The sequence below is a fragment of the Populus nigra genome, chromosome 1 (assembly GCF_951802175.1).
Source record: "Populus nigra chromosome 1, ddPopNigr1.1, whole genome shotgun sequence".
NCBI lineage: Eukaryota > Viridiplantae > Streptophyta > Magnoliopsida > Malpighiales > Salicaceae > Populus > Populus nigra.
The window spans coordinates 17,070,546-17,087,588 of NC_084852.1; the positions used below are offsets into that span (position 1 = coordinate 17,070,546).

Genomic DNA, 17,043 nt, shown 5'->3' on the forward strand with positions numbered 1-17,043 from the left:
TTTATTTGCTCGTTTTCTAAAATTTTAATCAGTTACAAGTCGTTTTTGACCAAAACAGTTTTTTTCCTCTCTTTCCTTTGTTTTTCTCCTCTCTCAATGTCGTTGAGACTATCGAATTGAATCTCTCTCTCTCTCTCTCTCTCTCTCTCTCTCTACCTAATTCACTCTCTTTCTAAAATCCGCTGAATTCGAATTCTCTCTGCTTCGCTTTGTGAATCTTTCACTGTAATTAGGGTTTTGAGGAAAATGAAGTCCAAACTGAGAGGATTTAGACTCAGAAGAAGCGAACCGAAGGAAAAAATTGACTTCTTACCTCCTGCTCAGTTAGATGAGCTCGCTCAAGCTGCTCAGGTACTCTTTTCTATGTTTTTGGAGTTGATCCTTTTCTTTTTCTTTAGCTCGACCAGTTAATACTCTCTCTTTAAGCTCCTCTAAACTCTTGTTAATCTTGATTACTAATTTTTAACATTAATTCCTTTTTTTTATCCGTTCAATTTGCGAAAAAAATTAACTCCGGAAGACGTAATTTATTTTATTTTACTAAATAATTGAAATATCTGGTTTTTTTTTGTTAATTAGAAATTTAGATCGTTTTAGGTGTTAAGTTTTGGGGATTGAATTTTCCTTGAATTTTTACTATTTTTTTTTGGTTGTCTCTAATTTTTATTTTTATTGTTTTTTTGCAGGATATGAAAGACATGAAGAATTGCTATGATAGTTTACTTTCTGCAGCTGCAGCAACAGCAAACAGTGCATATGGTATAAAACTACTAGTCTTTGTAGCTTTTGTTATTCGGCCGTTTCCAATTAGAATTTGTTTTGGGTTCAAATAGTGAGCTTAATTTTGAACTATTTGATTTATTTTGAGTCTGAATATGTTGCTGGTTTTCATTAATAATATCAGAATTTACACTATTGAAAATAATTTTTTATAACTTTACCTACAATAGTGTTCCTGTACTTTGTCATCTGGTATTACGTTTACTCTCGGTGGCTATATTGACTTTTCCTTGTTAAAGCATTGCTTATGTAATCGTGTGATTGTTTATGTTAACTGGTTTCGTTAAATTAAACCATGGTATATGCATGTGGTAGTTTACATGTCATGTATAACTTGAATTATTTTATACACGGTTTGGCAATCTTTTTTATCTTTTTTTTTTTTGTGTCGAAGAATTCTCCAATTTGACTCCATCTGCACTTTCAGAATTCTCAGAGTCATTGCGGGAAATGGGTTCTTGTCTGTCGGAGAAAACAGCATTACATGATGATGAAGGAAGTGGTAAGTGAAACTGTGAAAGAGTGAAACAAGATAAATTAAGATGCAAGTTGTCTTTCAAATTTTTTGAGATGCATTCCATGTCATGGCATGCTTCTTTTCATCAATCTGGAAAAGATATACTGTACCAATACATGCTCTTTCAAATTTACCTTGGAACGAGTTTGAACATAATGAAACAAAAATATGGACTTAGGCTTTCTCTCAACTACATGGCATTTTCTTTTTTGCAAATAAAGTTGCTGATTGCAAATGTGGGATGAGAGGGTCTTTTAATTCAGTCATCCAAGTGGTCTGTAATTGTTTTACTTCAAATTGAATGTATTTTTATACACCTGACAATCTGTCCCCTTAATAATGGTCATGTTTGTGAGCTTATGAGTGATTATTCCTTTAGTTTGAGCTGATTAGATATTAGCTTGTCATTAATAAAATCATGTGCCATTTTTTTTCTTTTGTATTTGAGTCAGATAACATTCAACTCTAAGACATGTACATATGCCCGCAAGCAAAACATATCAGCTGAAAATATCTCTCTTTTCATTTGTGCAAATAGACATTCCAATTTTGTGGATGTGACTGTTAGTTTTGTTTAGATAGGCTGTTGTCATATTTACAAGTATCATATCAAATTTTTTATTTTGTTGGTGGTGAGGTACCTATTCAGGCAATCCATCCGTGTTTGCTCGTGGACCTTAATTTGTGTTTCTCTTTTTCCTTTTCCTTTATTTTGGACGGGGAGATTGCTTTCTCTTAGTTCCATTCTAAAACTAAGCATGTTGTCATGATTTTAAATTTTTTCTGCAGGTAGGGTTTTGCTAATGTTGGGGAAAGTGCAGTTTGAACTTCAAAAACTTCTTGATAGTTATGTGAGTGGTTATATATTTATATTATTGATACTTTTTGATATTGTTATGGATAACACCTTCCATTCATCCTTTTATTAATTTACTGCAACATGTATTTCAGCGGTCTCATATATTCCTGACGATTACAAATCCATCAGAATCCTTGCTCAATGAACTTCGGACAGTTGAGGTTTGTTCATTTTGATATCTTAGTTGTTGTTTGCTCTATTAATAGAGAACACCCCCCCCCCCCCCAAGAATCATGAATTCTTTTATTTTTAAATCATGGAGGTCTCTAGTTATGTAGAAATTCTAAATGCGTGTTTCTTTTAGCAGAAATACAACTTGTTTGACCTCGTTGATTGTTGTTGGAAACAGTATTCTTTAGATTAAAAGCAGTCAAAAGCTTATTTCAAAGTGTTAATGGGACTAAATGGTCAAAGCAGTTCAGAAGCACCACAAGTTTTTAACTAAAGTGTCTAAGTGGTGCTTTTGCCAAAAGCATCTGCAACCAAGACCCAGAAAGGGCCTTAGACTATAGAAATTACTAAAACAAGAAAAGAAGAGCAAGGCATCTACACAATAAAAATGGAAAGAAAATCACAACACTAGGGTGCATAGGTCTTTGTGAATCTTAGTTTAGTAGACATCTCTAGAGAACCTTGAAGTAGTTCCTGAAGAGTCTTAAAAGAACTATTCTACACACCAGTTTTATTGACAGATAGTGATTGTTAGAAAATAGAATATCTTGGATCCTTCTCCACCCAAAATTCACCAAATGTCTGCAAACATGGCTTGTAACTGCAGGAACATTAAAGTTTTTCTTATTGTTGCTTATGCAGCATAATGCAGTTTAAGAAGGTGAATGTGTTTCCAACTTTGTGTGGGCCAATCAGAATATGATTTTCTCCTCATTTTGCTTGTGTCCATGTAATTTAATTCAAAATGTAATAAAATGCTGCGGCTGCTGTTCAACTTTGATGGTGTTTTCCCACTCTTACCCCTGATCTTTTGGATGAAAACAAGAAATACATGCAACCTTGTTCTTGCTTAGTTTTTTAAATAGGATATCTGAGCTCTTAGTTTGTGCATAGTCAACTTTTGTGAATATAATGGACATTCAAGCTCTGTCAACCAATTACTGGCATGGATGATAAGCTGGTAATTTAGGTTTTGAATAGAAAGTTAGATTTGCAAGAACTGGAATAAAGAGAGATTTTAGGTGGAAGTTCTGATGATGAAGGTTTAGACTTTAGCAATTTAATTAAAGAAGCCTTCTCTTTTAATATTTTGCTACTGAAGTTTTTCCTTTCCAAAGAAGGTCGCTCACAACTTTGTATCTCCTAGGCTCATTGACTCACTGGCATGTAAGCATTGTACTAAATTTTGCGTGGTGACCTTTTCTTGCTGTGTGTTGCAGGATATGAAGCGACAATGTGATGAAAAAAGGTTCATCCTTATCTATTTAATCCTACTTTGATTTCCTCAAAGTAAAAATGTCTTCTGAACTTGGCATGTAATGTTCAGAAATGTCTATGAATACATGGTGGCACAACAGAAGGACAAAGGAAGGTCAAAAGGTGGGAAGGATGAAAGTATTACTTTGCAGCAATTGCGAACAGCTCGTGAAGAATATGACGAAGAAGCAACCTTGTGTGTTTTTCGGTTGAAATCTCTGAAACAGGGACAGTCTCGAAGTCTTCTAACACAGGCAGCTCGTCATCATGCTGCTCAGGTTTTTTTTGTACATCCTTGAAAGTTTATATTTCAAATACATTCCATATCATTTTCACCTAGGCAGTTCAGGTTGAATTTGCATTTTTCAATTTCTTAAATTGTTGATGATGATATGTTCTTCTTTATGCTTTCAACGCAGTTGAATTTCTTTCAGAAGGGACTTAAATCACTTGAGACAGTTGAGCCACATGTTAGACTGGTTACAGAACATCAACACATTGACTACCATTTCAGTGGGCTTGAAAGTGATGGTAGAGAAGATGGCGAGGATGATGGCGAGGATGGCGGTGATACAAATGAACGCAGGGAACTGAGTTTTGATTACAGAGAAAATAATCAGGGGAATGCTGTTGTTTCTGCAGCAAGGGGTTCTATGGAGGTAAGTATATGATAGTAATCAGAAAGTTTTAGTGTTAGAAGAATAATGTCCCACATTGAGATATTCACTGGATCAGGGGATGGCTTCCCTTTCCAGTTATGTTGAAGATGGAATCCATTTTGAGTGCAAGATATGTGCTCTTTGAGTTCCCTATTCATGGCATGTCCATGCCATCAAAATGATATAATATGTGGCCTAGTCTTCACACTGAATTTTCATTCCAAGTGTTCAGAGTGCAATCAGATCTGCTAATAAATGGATGAGGAAACCTAGTTTACTCTATGTCTTGCAATAAGCCGTGGACCTTTTGTTATCTTGAGTGGGATCTTTCCATATTGGGTATAGAGGTCTTACATGAAGGGGTTGATATAGGGGCGTTGTAGGATGGAGTGGACTATCTTTTCAAGGCAATCCAATTTCTCTCATGATTTTTATGGATGCATTGTAGGAATTAACATCCTTTTCTTTTTGTGGGTAAGGATGGGCCTTCTCTGGTTTTTACTTGGAATGTTTATGGTGGTGGGGCAACAAAGGAAAAAATCTTATTTTCTTTTGGACTTAAACCTTGCTAATTTTAAAAGATACTCTTCTGATGATGGGTAAACATGTATTGTATGAAAGGGAGTTCATGTTTAAGACAGCATGTTCTTTGCGGATATAATTGAACTAGAGAGTCCACTCTTTTTATTCAAAGGATGAGACACATTCCCTAATTCACACTGAGACACTGTTGACTTTTTTTTTCTCAAAAAACTTTTAAAAAGCTATGTTTTTCTGCTCATGACATGGCTACTTGTTGTCCAGGTGGATGAAGAGGACCTTTCATTCCAAGTTCCAGCAGCAGAAAATGTAGAGGTACAATTAACACTTGTTTTAGTTAGTAGATTTGCTTCTGCTGATTGTTTTTGTATTTAACCAAAAATAATAATCCATCACTTAATTCTGGTTATAGATATATGCATGTCGCTTGATCAACTTAACTGATAAAATTTTTGGATAAAGACTTCAGCTTCGTATGCGTACTTTTTGCTTGGTGCAAAACCATCATAATTATTTTCGTTTATTGCCAGCTGCTTTTACTTGTCGGCTCTGATGATTCTATGAATTAAGGTCAGAGGTGCAAGCTATTTGGCATTTAAAATTTGTACCTTTCTGCAGTTAAACCCAGACAAAAACCATGGTGGTTTCCAGTTCCCAAGTAGAGAATCAAGAGGAGGCAGCCATTCAGCACCAATAGTTCCAGAAAGAAAACCTGATCCAGTTGAAAGAATAAGACAAATGCAGCAAGCATCAAGGAAGTCCAACACATATGTGCTGCCCACACCTATTGATGCAAAGGGTGCAATCTCTTCAAGAACAAGTTATTCAGTTCCCAACACAAGGCAAACAGACATCAGTGGACGCACTCACAATTTGTGGCATTCTTCCCCATTGGAACAGAAGAAGAATGAGAAAGATTCTGGTGATGGTCACCTGTCAGATTTCACTGCTTTAAAAGCACGCTCAGGACATAAAGAGAGCAACAATCCTAATGCCTCCACCCAATTACCTCCACCTTTAGTTGGTGGAATCTCATATCCACAGCTTGATGTACACAATGCATCCGATTACAAAAAAAATAAATGGCAATCCTTCTCTGGTCCAATAACCAGTAAGCCATGGTCAATGAAGCCTTTATCATCCAGTGGTCCCATTTCCTCAACTGAACTTTCACAACAAGTTTCTGGAATGCTATCTCGTGGGGCAAATCCTCAACCTTCTTCATCCCCCAAAGTATCCCCAAGTACATCACCTCCTCTTGTTTCTTCACCCAAGATAAGTGAACTTCATGAACTTCCAAGGCCACCAGGTAATTTAGCTGCCAAAGCTGCAAAACCTTCAGTGCCGATTGGACACTCTGCTCCATTGTCGAGAAATCCCGAGCTTGCTGGAACAAGCAAGATTTCTACAGGGGCAGCAAATTTGGCATCACCTCTTCCTCCCCCACCCTTGATAGTCCCACGTAGTTTCTCAATACCCTCGAGTAGTCAGAGAGCCATGACAGGGCACGTTTCTAAGCTTTTGGATTCTTCTCAAGTATCATATAAACCTGGGGAAGTCGATTCTCCTCCATTAACACCTATGTCCCTCGCAAATATGAGGCCAGCACCTGCCATTTCTGAACCAGTACCGCATTCTGGTCAAATTAGAGGTAACAAGACATCATGTTCATTAATTTTCTGACGCTGAGTCAAGCTAGCAATACTTTTTTGTCAGCTAAGAGTTGAGCATATCCCATCTTAATTTTTTCTTTCTATTTTTATAAAGTATTCCCTTGTTTTGTTTTGTTAGAATTTGTATTATTAGTTTCTACTCTGAACTAGGAATATTTTCTAACCTGTTCAATATGAACCGTGCTGCATGAACAGCTAATTCATTCAATTGTGTCTATAGAATGGTTCAAGAAATGGTCCCTTATTGTATCACTTGCAGGTAACATTGAATGTGTTAGAGGACTGTTCCTTAATGTGTTATTAAGTTGTTTTTGTGATGCTTATTATGTTTTGACTAAAGACGATGAGTAGTGTTATCGAAGGTTTTATTTGGTATTTGCCAAGTGGACATGCAATTTTGACATTCTTCCCCTCTGGTGTTAATAATAAATTCTTTTCAGCATTGACACTCTGTTTTTGGTTGCCGGGTCATAAACAATCTATAACCAATCTCCAGCACATGAAATAATCTCAAGGACTATAAAATCAACTTCTGAATTATTTTCAAGTAGGGCATTTTCTGCCAGTAAAGATTGATAAAGAGGGCTCAACAGATGAATTATTGGGTCAGGTTTGGTGTGGAATGTTGTTTTGACGAACATTAGTTAAACACCATTCTGGAAATACCTATCTCCCCTGCTTGTCTTGCTTTATTATCTTTTGTTTATATTTTAAGGTTCAGATTTTGGTTCTGATTGCAAACTCGCTGGATGCAGGTGGGAGCTGATAATTTGTTATGCACACTAGCTGAAAAACTTCGATTTTTTGGAGTTCTCCTGACTATTTTTTGGATATCGTCATCTACAAGCTCTGGGTACTGTAAATATAATTACTCTATGCATTGTTTAGTTTCTCATCCCAATTTCTGTTCATCGTGTGATTTATAATGATGAGAACTAAGCTCTTCATAATTGTGCCATCATTACACATCTTGTATATCTTCCAGTCGAGCAATTTTTTTTTTTTCTGTCTTTTCTTTTATGATTCTTCCCCACCAAAGAAATCCCAAACAAGGGTAAATTTTGATTTTCCACGAGTGATCTCGGGATTATTACTTCTCTTATCTCATTCTTGTTTATGTGTTGACTGTTGATGTTATCAAATGGTTTTGAGAGGGCGCTTTTCAATCCCTACTTTATTTTTACCTGCTTTGAGAGTTCAAATCTCTGTTCTACCTGTAATTAAGGGGGGGAGGAATGGCAAGATAATCAATTACTCCTTGTCTTACAAATTCATATCAAGTTGATGACACCATGGGGTTTTTCCAAGGTCCAACAATACAGATATATTTTCTATAATTTTGAACGACCTACTGTTGGTTTGTTTGTTTTTTATATATAAAAAAGGTATTTCTGAAAAAAAATGATATATTTTTTTATTTTACTTTAAATTAATATTAATATTATTAAATTATTTTGATATGTTAATATTAAAAATAATTAAAAAATAAAAAAATATTATTTTAATATATTTTCAAGTAAAAAATATTTTAAAAAATTATAATAATTATATTTTCAAACACTAATTAATGCGTCTAACCTACAAGATGTAATTACCTCTTTTACTAACTTCAAGAATACTAACTTTTTTTCCCTTCTTTACCCCGAGAGGAGAAAATCCATTGTTTGACGGATTGCCATGAATATGGGTGTGAGGCCACCGCAATGTCATAAAAATGACTGCAAGATTTTCTTAACGTTTTTTTAACGGGTAGTAGGGTGCTGATGTGGTTCAATGTGATTGATCGCTTGAAATTTCGGGTTCAAGGATAGAGACCAGAATGAAGATTTGAAAAGGGTATTTAACTAAAATAGCATAATTTGATAAAATATTTTGGGATATAATACATGAGAAAAAAAACAAAATAAAAAATAGCATAATTTGACTTAACTGTTGTTATAATAGGAATATCATTTATAAATAACAGATAATAACAATAGCGGTTCTAAACAGATGTTATACAACCATTAATGATAATTGCAATTGTGTTAAGCTGTCCATTTCAATCTTAATTTTTACATAAAACAAAATCTAAATCACTACAACTACTGAAGTTCAAACAAGACTTTTAATTATCAAATAATTGAAAGTGTGATATTTTAACATTAATTTTATTTGTTAATTATAATCTCAAATTAATATGGGTGTTTTTTAAATATTGTTTTATTTATGTTTATTTTTTATGTTATTAATGGATGATTTGAAATTTTAAACAACTTCTGCACATATTCACATGTTAATTAATAATTTTTAATCATGCTTATGTAAAATAAGTATGAAATGCATAATATATAAGATGATTTTAAAATCAACGTGATAATTAGTTAAAACAATATTATAAAAGTAATAAAAATAAAAATAACTTTTAACTAAAAAATAACACTATATAATAACATATCTGAGCCTATTTATGTTTTTTGCGACAAGTAAATGGACCAACTTCATCAATAACATGACTTTCACATGTCTGTATGGTCTTATCCTATAGGACAACATCATCTAGGCTCAATGTCTTTCCTAACAGGTTAAGCGTAGTACGACATGTCTGGAACCAAGAAGATGCATAATAGTAAGCAACTTTATCATCATCATCGAGATCATGAAGATTAGTCGCAACACGTTGATCATCATGTAACAACTATCTAACCTACTATGAAGAAAATAGAAATTATTAATCCATAGATAAAATGCAACAGTTTTGTCGAAGCCTATAAAAAGTTACAAATACTTTAACATTTTGAATCCGAAGTGTATGTGACTCATACTCCATCTCTTCGTGTGGAGGAACCTATACTGAATTTGGTGTAATGATTCAACGTGTTATACTCAAGTACTAATCCATATATTCCTTATTGAAAATTACAAGATGCACCTCTCTAAAAACAAAATTTTTTCGTGCATCCCACATCGATATATGTTAGAGATGGTGAATCATCCAATTATAATCAGTGTGCCTACTCGAAAGGCTAATAGAATGCAACTGATCGATCGTATATATGTCAGATGAGATGTGTTGCTTAAAGCTAAATTGTCGCATTACACGGTTTGGGCAATGCATCTCAACAAGCTCAAAAAATATGAGGGGGACAATTGATGTCCATAAGTCTATGATCAATGTGCAATAACAGGAGCAACTTTCATATCATCTTCTGAATAAGGATTCCACACAACCTATTGAAACATCAACCATGCAATTATTTTCAATCATTTATCAACATCAACCATGCAATTATTTGTCATAACAACATAAAATTTCTACATCAACAATGCAATTATTTCTCATCATTTACCAACATCAACACAAACAATATTTTCTCATAATTTACTACATCAACACAAGCAATTATTTATCATCGTTTACTAATACCAAGGCAATCAATTTTTTCTAGAACATTTACCAATATCAATGCAAACAATTATTTCATCTACATGTAGATATACAAAAAATCAAGCATCAATGCAAGCAAATAATTCTCATCATTTACCAACATCAACACAATCAATATTTTCTGGAACATTTACCAACATCAATGCAAACAATTATTTTCCAATATTTAATCAATATCTAAAAAATTAAACATCAACGCAAGTAATTAATTCTCATCATTTACCAACATCATCATAAGCAATATTTTCTTATCATTTACCAACATTAATGCAAGCAATTATTTCTTTATTATAATTTACTAAGATACCTGATTTAACCATTATCTATCTAACTCACTATGATAAAATGACAGAAAGTGGGTTGGATTATTTTCAAAATATATAATCTCACGCTAATTGTTAATAAATAAGTATTGAAACTTATTATAAGGTTTCCATGAAAAATATTCTTAATCTAAACAATATAATTTGTATGTTCAATAACTTATTACTTGTATCCTAATGAAAGTTCTAGATCAACCTCCAGAACCTGTATAGATATAACATGTTTAGACTCCATTCGTGGTCGCTCCAAGTGTAAATTCTCCCACAATCATAACTTTGTGTACAAAAAAACATACAAAAAACAATCTAGGTAACGTTTCAAATGAGTTCTCATGTGTTCCAAAAAGTTAAATATTTTTTTGTTTTGCAACTCATGCTTTATAGTAAGAAATTTTAAACTTGTATTGCAATTTAATTTCTCCTATGCTAGAAACAATATAGGCGAGGTTATCTTGAACAAGAGTTGCAACCGCTGATGCAATAAATTTAACATCAAAACTTTGCTATCTCTAAAGGAATATGACTTTTTTATAGTATCCCCCACATAAGTACCACTAACATTTAGGTGAATGAACACATTGTAATTAAACAAATATTTGATTTGAATGTTAAAACTTAAACGCGATATTCAAGTGAATGTGCAATGTGTCATTACTTAACAACATTGACCAAATCATCTTTAGCTATGAAATCTTGTCCAATAATCAAATCACCACTACCAATGATTTTTTACAATAAATAGACCAATCATTACAAATCATATCATCAACTCCAATATCATGATGAAAATCTAGAACAAGAGGCCTCATCATCATCATCTAATGTTTCAACTAAACTCTTAACACCCCCGTCTTCATTATCACTAGGATCAGAGGAGCCATACCTACGTTAATCATAATATACAGTTTTAATCCAATTTTCATCACAAATTCTCATAACCTTATCTTACAATGTTTTAGATGTATCGACACCAGCTGAATGTAATAATTATCTAAATGACCGAGCAAATATGGGTATAGATATATTAGTATCTACATGCTCCACATTTTATGAGCTACTAAGTTTAGGTTGGCTACTCATAAAACTCCATCATGTTCGTTTCACCTTGGACAAACATTTCCATTATATTTCTAAAATCCATATCACATGCAATCAATGTCAAAAAATAATGATATTCCCCAACAAGACATCTCTAAGTAATATCTATTTCAACATCATTATAATTCAACTCAAGTCTTCCACATATATATTTTTTGGTATCTTCAAATGGCATGTCTCTAGTACCATTTAAGAACATAATATTTTCGCAAATATAAGTGCTACAATTATTCGTATCAGAAACAATAGTACTACTATAATGACACAACATAAAGAAATTTGAAGACATATTTTGTAAAATAAAAATACTCATTTCATCATAAACAAATTATCTCAATTAAATGCAAACAATAATTGCTATTATTTTGACCATAATAGTAGTTAATTAATTAATTAATTGCAAAAATTCAATTACGATATTTTTTACAAAATATCAATTGAAAATTTTTTACAATTAAAAATATCAAGTATGACAGTTGAATATCAATTTTTACAATTAAAAATTCAATTGCAAATTAATTATAATTTTCGCACAAATATAAAGATTTTCTTCTCTCTTTACTTTTGTCTTTTCTTTCTCAAACTTTCTCGAAAGATAGTTATTATTATAAATTTAATACATGAGTTTAAGTGAAGGAGTCATCGATTTATTAAAAAAGAGAAAATTCGCTTGTAAACTTAAAAACATTCTAGGGATTGAGTATGCTCCTTCATTGGCTTTATAATTCTTAAATTATATTATAAGAAATAAAATTTACATAAATTTCTTGATTTCATATAAATAAAGTCTTGAATAGAATAAAAATTAAACTCTGAATCCTTGCACAAATGAGCACCGATCACATGATCATGAAATCAAAATAACCAAATAAATAAAAAGAGCAAACAACCCATGTTAAATTAATGGGCTAATCTCAATGTTATTAAACTTGGTTTGCATTAAATCATCATATTATTAGCATATTGTTGGATCACCAATATTATAATATGATCATATTTTGTATCATGTGAAGCATAAATAAAGTACAGTGGTAAATGCATAATTTTAAAAAATAAAAAGTTACAAGTTCAAATTCCACATATTTTTTTCCTTGAAAAAAAAAACAGTTTGATCAACCAATTTAACCAACTAGGTTTAATTAGGTCTCTTACATATCCAATTTTTATTATTAACCCAAACTAGGAGGTCGCGTTTCTAGTCAAACCATTCAATTTACTTTAGATCCAATAACGTTGGATAATCTATACAAACACATTTGTATTATAGGTTTTTTTATTGTCATCCCTTGAATTATTGTTTCTTTTCTTTCCACAATTCAGAAGTGTTTGTTTTTATGGTCAAACCTATTTTCAAAGTGATATTTTCCTAAAAAGATGTCAATTTGATATTTTAAATATTTTTTAATTGTTTTGATATGTTGATGTCAAAAATTAAAAAAAAAACATCACACACTCGCATTATCAAACAGACTTCAACTTCTAAATCATATAGCATTTTGATTAATATCTCATTTGTGGCATTTCTTCCATTTTCCCATTAAATAACATTTGATGTTCATATGTTCCATTACAAAATACTGAAAGATCATATAAAAATGGTAAACAAAATTAAAATATTAATACATCAATATTATGATAAAAATATCATTCATGATGAAATTATCTTAAGAAAAAATCCAGTGACTTTTCTTTTAGATTTTTAGGAAAACTTGCAACATACATGTGATAAATAACGACTAAATGTAACATCATATAATAAGAAGGGAGATTATATTATATTATATTAACAATTAAAATAAGTTAAGAGTCAGTTTAACATCAAACCGAGTTAACATATTTTTTAATCATTTTAAATTAAATTTGTGTTATCATTTAATGATTAACGCTTGGAAGTAATGTAAGATTGCGGGTCCAAAACTTAGAGGTGCTATATTATTTTCCCAACTAACAAAAAAGGTCAATATATTATTTTGTGTTCTAAAACAAAATGGTGTCTTAGATCAATTGGTTAAAGCACGCGAAGCACTTGCAAACTTGTTGGTTTGAATTGCATCAGGCGCACAACTTGATTTAAAACAAACACAAACGACTTGTTGTCTATGTTTTTTTTTTTAAATAAAAAGATGGGGTGGACGACCCCTTATATAAAGCAAAAGAAAAAAGGATGGGTCAGATGTGTGGGCCTACTTCAAGCCCATGCGTCTGGCTCTTTAGGCCAAGCCTAGCTTAATATGGCAAGACTTTTTTCCTTAACTATTTTTTTGCTTTTTTTTAATCTTTTTTTCTTCAAGTCCATCATGTAGAGGAGGGATTTTTTATTTAATTTTATCTTTTAGCATTGGGTTGATGGTAAATAGCTTTTATATTTTTTGTTGTATAATAAAATAAAAAATTAAATCAACCAAGTGGAGTCCATAACCCGGGTCACGAGTTTAGCAAATTGACTAAATATTAATCAAAGATTCGGGTTGAAATTCGAGCTTCATAATTTATTTTAATTTACTTTTTATGAGATTATTATGGTCTCATGACCTGACAAATGGATTAGCAGGTTATTCCCGGTTGATCTGAATTAATCCAATATATTTTTGTCTCAATATTTATAAAAAAGATCTCATCATGAATATTTATTTTGAATCAAACTATATTTTTATTAGTTATCCGAAATGTCTTTGAACCCACTAAGTCGATAGGGCCAATCTCTATATGATTTTGTTTTTCAATTAGAAAAAACATTAGCAACATCTAGATATTTTTTCTTACGTTAAAAAAAATTACCCAACTCTCAATGTAAAACAAACCAAAAATCTAGTTGCAAATCTAAATTACTATGGCTTAAAGAGTGCATGCTAATTCCTATAGCCAAAGCTAAAATACATCCACTAATGCTACCATCACCACCCACCCAGAACAAAATGTGCTAATTATTGGACTTCTACCATAGAGACATGTCCAGCTTAAAAGGATAGTATTGTTTCTAGGATTCTCTTTGATATTGTATTAGCTTTTATTTTTTTATTTATTTTACATGCAAAAACCTATCTCATAATAATTTTAATTAAATACATTTTTTAAATCATAACTAATGCTGTTATCCATTTTAGGGGTCCACATAAACAAAAAAATAAAAAAGGAAAAGAAAATACAAAAAATCAAAACATGTTGGAAGAAAATAATACACACACACACACACACACACACACACCAGAATGCCTAGGAAATTGCCAAAGACTGGTTGATGAAAAATTTGACAGTATTTTTTCTACTAATGAAGAACTTATTAAGAAAGGAAAATTCAAAATTGTATGTTTAAGGGCTGAATTGGATTTTTTTTCAAGGTTTAATTGAATTTATTAAGGGTTTAATTGATAAAAAAACTAATTTTTAAAGTTAATTCAGGTTTTAATTAGAAGAAATTATAGTCTAGGGATCGAATTGTAATTTTTAAGAGTTAATTTAGTCAAAGTAGGGGCTTAATTGCATAAATATTAAAGTTTGATGGATAATTAGGGACTTGATTGAAGAAATGTAAAACCAAAGACTAACTTGTAAGAAGTGAAGGACTTCAGAGTTTGAAATTGGTGAAATTAGGGGTCATAATAAAAAAAATTGAAAGTTTGATGGTCAATTAGGGGTTCAATTAACAAATTGAAAACCAAGGACTAGATTATAAAAGGCTTTAACTTTGGGTCTGGAAATCGAGTTTAACAGGGATCAAATTGCATAAAATTAAGAGTTCAAGAGACAATTACAGGTAAAATTAAAAGAAATTGGAAAATGATGGATTAAATTGAAATTTTCCTAATTAAAAATTCTAATTTGTAAGGTTTATCCTAGACGACACATCGTTCGACTACTATGTATCTTATTCTTTGACAATTTTGGCTAATCGAGTAGGCATTTCTAGACAAAGGCATATGACATGTCCGATCACCTCTGAAGCTATAACCACCATTATTCAACTGAGAAACACCCACTCTACAACCTTATTTCCATGAAATTAAACGTTTGCATCCCATTTTCTTTAATGATCTCAACAACATTCTGTCTCTGATCAACTATCATTACATTTTCATACTTTTATGTTGATCAGGTTAACACCTTTGAATGAATAAATGTGGAACCATAGATCTTCAAATTAAGGCCATGTTTGTTTCCCGGAATTCATTTTCCGGGAAACCACTTTCCAAACTTTCCTGTGTTTGTTTGCCATTAGGAAAGTTGGTCAACAGAAAACACTTTTCGGTCAACGGAAAACACTTTCTGGTCAACGGAAACACTTTTCGGTCAACGGAAAACACTTTCCAGTCAAAGAAAAATTTGGTTTGATTTCTAGGAAAGTGTTTTCCCTTTTGGCTGTGTTTGTTTTCCGGAAAGTGGTTTCCGGGAAATCACTTTCCAAACTTTCTTGTGTTTGTTTGCTATTGGAAAAGTTGGTCAACGGAAAACACTTTCCAGTCAAAGGAAAATTTGGCTTGGTTTTCAGGAAAGTGTTTTCCTGAAAAATTTAGGCGGAAAACACTTTCCGGAAGTTGTGAAAAATTTAGAAATGTCATTATTTGCTAATTATATTAAATTTGATCCTCAAACTTTTGATTGCTATATATAATTTGTTTTGAATATTTATTTTTCAATTTCATCTCTTAAAATTTAATTTTTATATTAATTTTGGTCCTTATTTTTATAATTGCTATTTGCTTTTTTCTTATCATTTTTTTATTGAAATTTTTTATCTATCAAATTTGGTCCTCATTCTTTTGATTTTTACTTATTTTATTTGAAATAATTTATGAAATGTTAATTATTATTATTTTAATTTCTTCACCTTTCATTTTTTTTAATTTTTTAGATTTGATCTCTATTATTTTGATTATTATTTATTTTATTTGAGATAATTTATGAAATTATATTTTTTTTCAATTTCATTCTCATTCAATTTTTTAATTTGTAAGATTTGTTCCTCATTATTTTAATAAACTTGAAAAAATAAAACATTAATAAGTTATTTTCCAGCTCATTTTCCATAACATAACCAAACACTGGAAAGTGTTTTCCAACTTATTTTTCATTACACTACCAAACATCGGAAAATACTTTCCCGGAATTCACTTTCCCGGAATTCACTTTCCCCGGAATTCACTTTCCAAAAGGAAACTACTTTCCTGCAAACAAACGGGGCCTAAGTAATAATGGATCCAATATAAAAGTATGCACCCCCTCTACCAAGTTTAGGTGATCTCAAGTAATAATGATGTCAGAGTTGCTCTAACGAAGCCATGAAAGTGGCCAACCTAGTCAGCTTTAATTGAGACACTCATTTGCACAAAACCACCCAATTTTTTTTGTGTGTTAACATTTAAAAACTCGTATAGGGTTCTTATCAAAGTCTAAAAACACTTGTCACAAGATCATAGGGCTAAAACACTTCATCTTAGCCTTCAAATTTGATCAAAACCACCTACATCCAAAACCAATTATGATCCTATGATGAAACCAGCCCAGTTTTAGTTTGTTAGAACCCTAACAAACTAATTTAAAAGTCCTGAATCATCCTATAAAAAAAGAGGAAATCGTACCTAAAATAAGAGAAAAAAAGAGAGGATAAATTTGGTTAAGATCTAAGGGATTCAATATTGAGTTCAAGAGCTTAAAAAAGGTTCAAGGGTTTGGTTTTGTTGTTTTAAAGAAAGGAGAAAGAAAAGCAGCAACAAAAATCTACTCCCATTGAAGATTTCAAGC

At 31.8% G+C, this 17,043-nt stretch overlaps 1 protein-coding gene across 1 annotated transcript; it reads left to right on the forward strand.

Moving 5' to 3' along the window:
* LOC133674272 (uncharacterized protein At2g33490-like) lies at positions 1 to 7,622 on the forward strand. The gene is made up of 11 exons (XM_062095317.1): positions 1 to 351; positions 687 to 759; positions 1,208 to 1,282; positions 2,087 to 2,148; positions 2,249 to 2,317; positions 3,548 to 3,576; positions 3,655 to 3,862; positions 4,004 to 4,243; positions 5,048 to 5,098; positions 5,402 to 6,434; positions 7,212 to 7,622. Exons 1-11 carry the CDS (start codon positions 247 to 249, stop codon positions 7,220 to 7,222), a joined length of 1,956 nt encoding a protein of 651 aa, XP_061951301.1. The 5' UTR covers positions 1 to 246; the 3' UTR covers positions 7,223 to 7,622.
* The last annotated feature ends 9,421 nt before the right edge of the window (positions 7,623 to 17,043 follow it).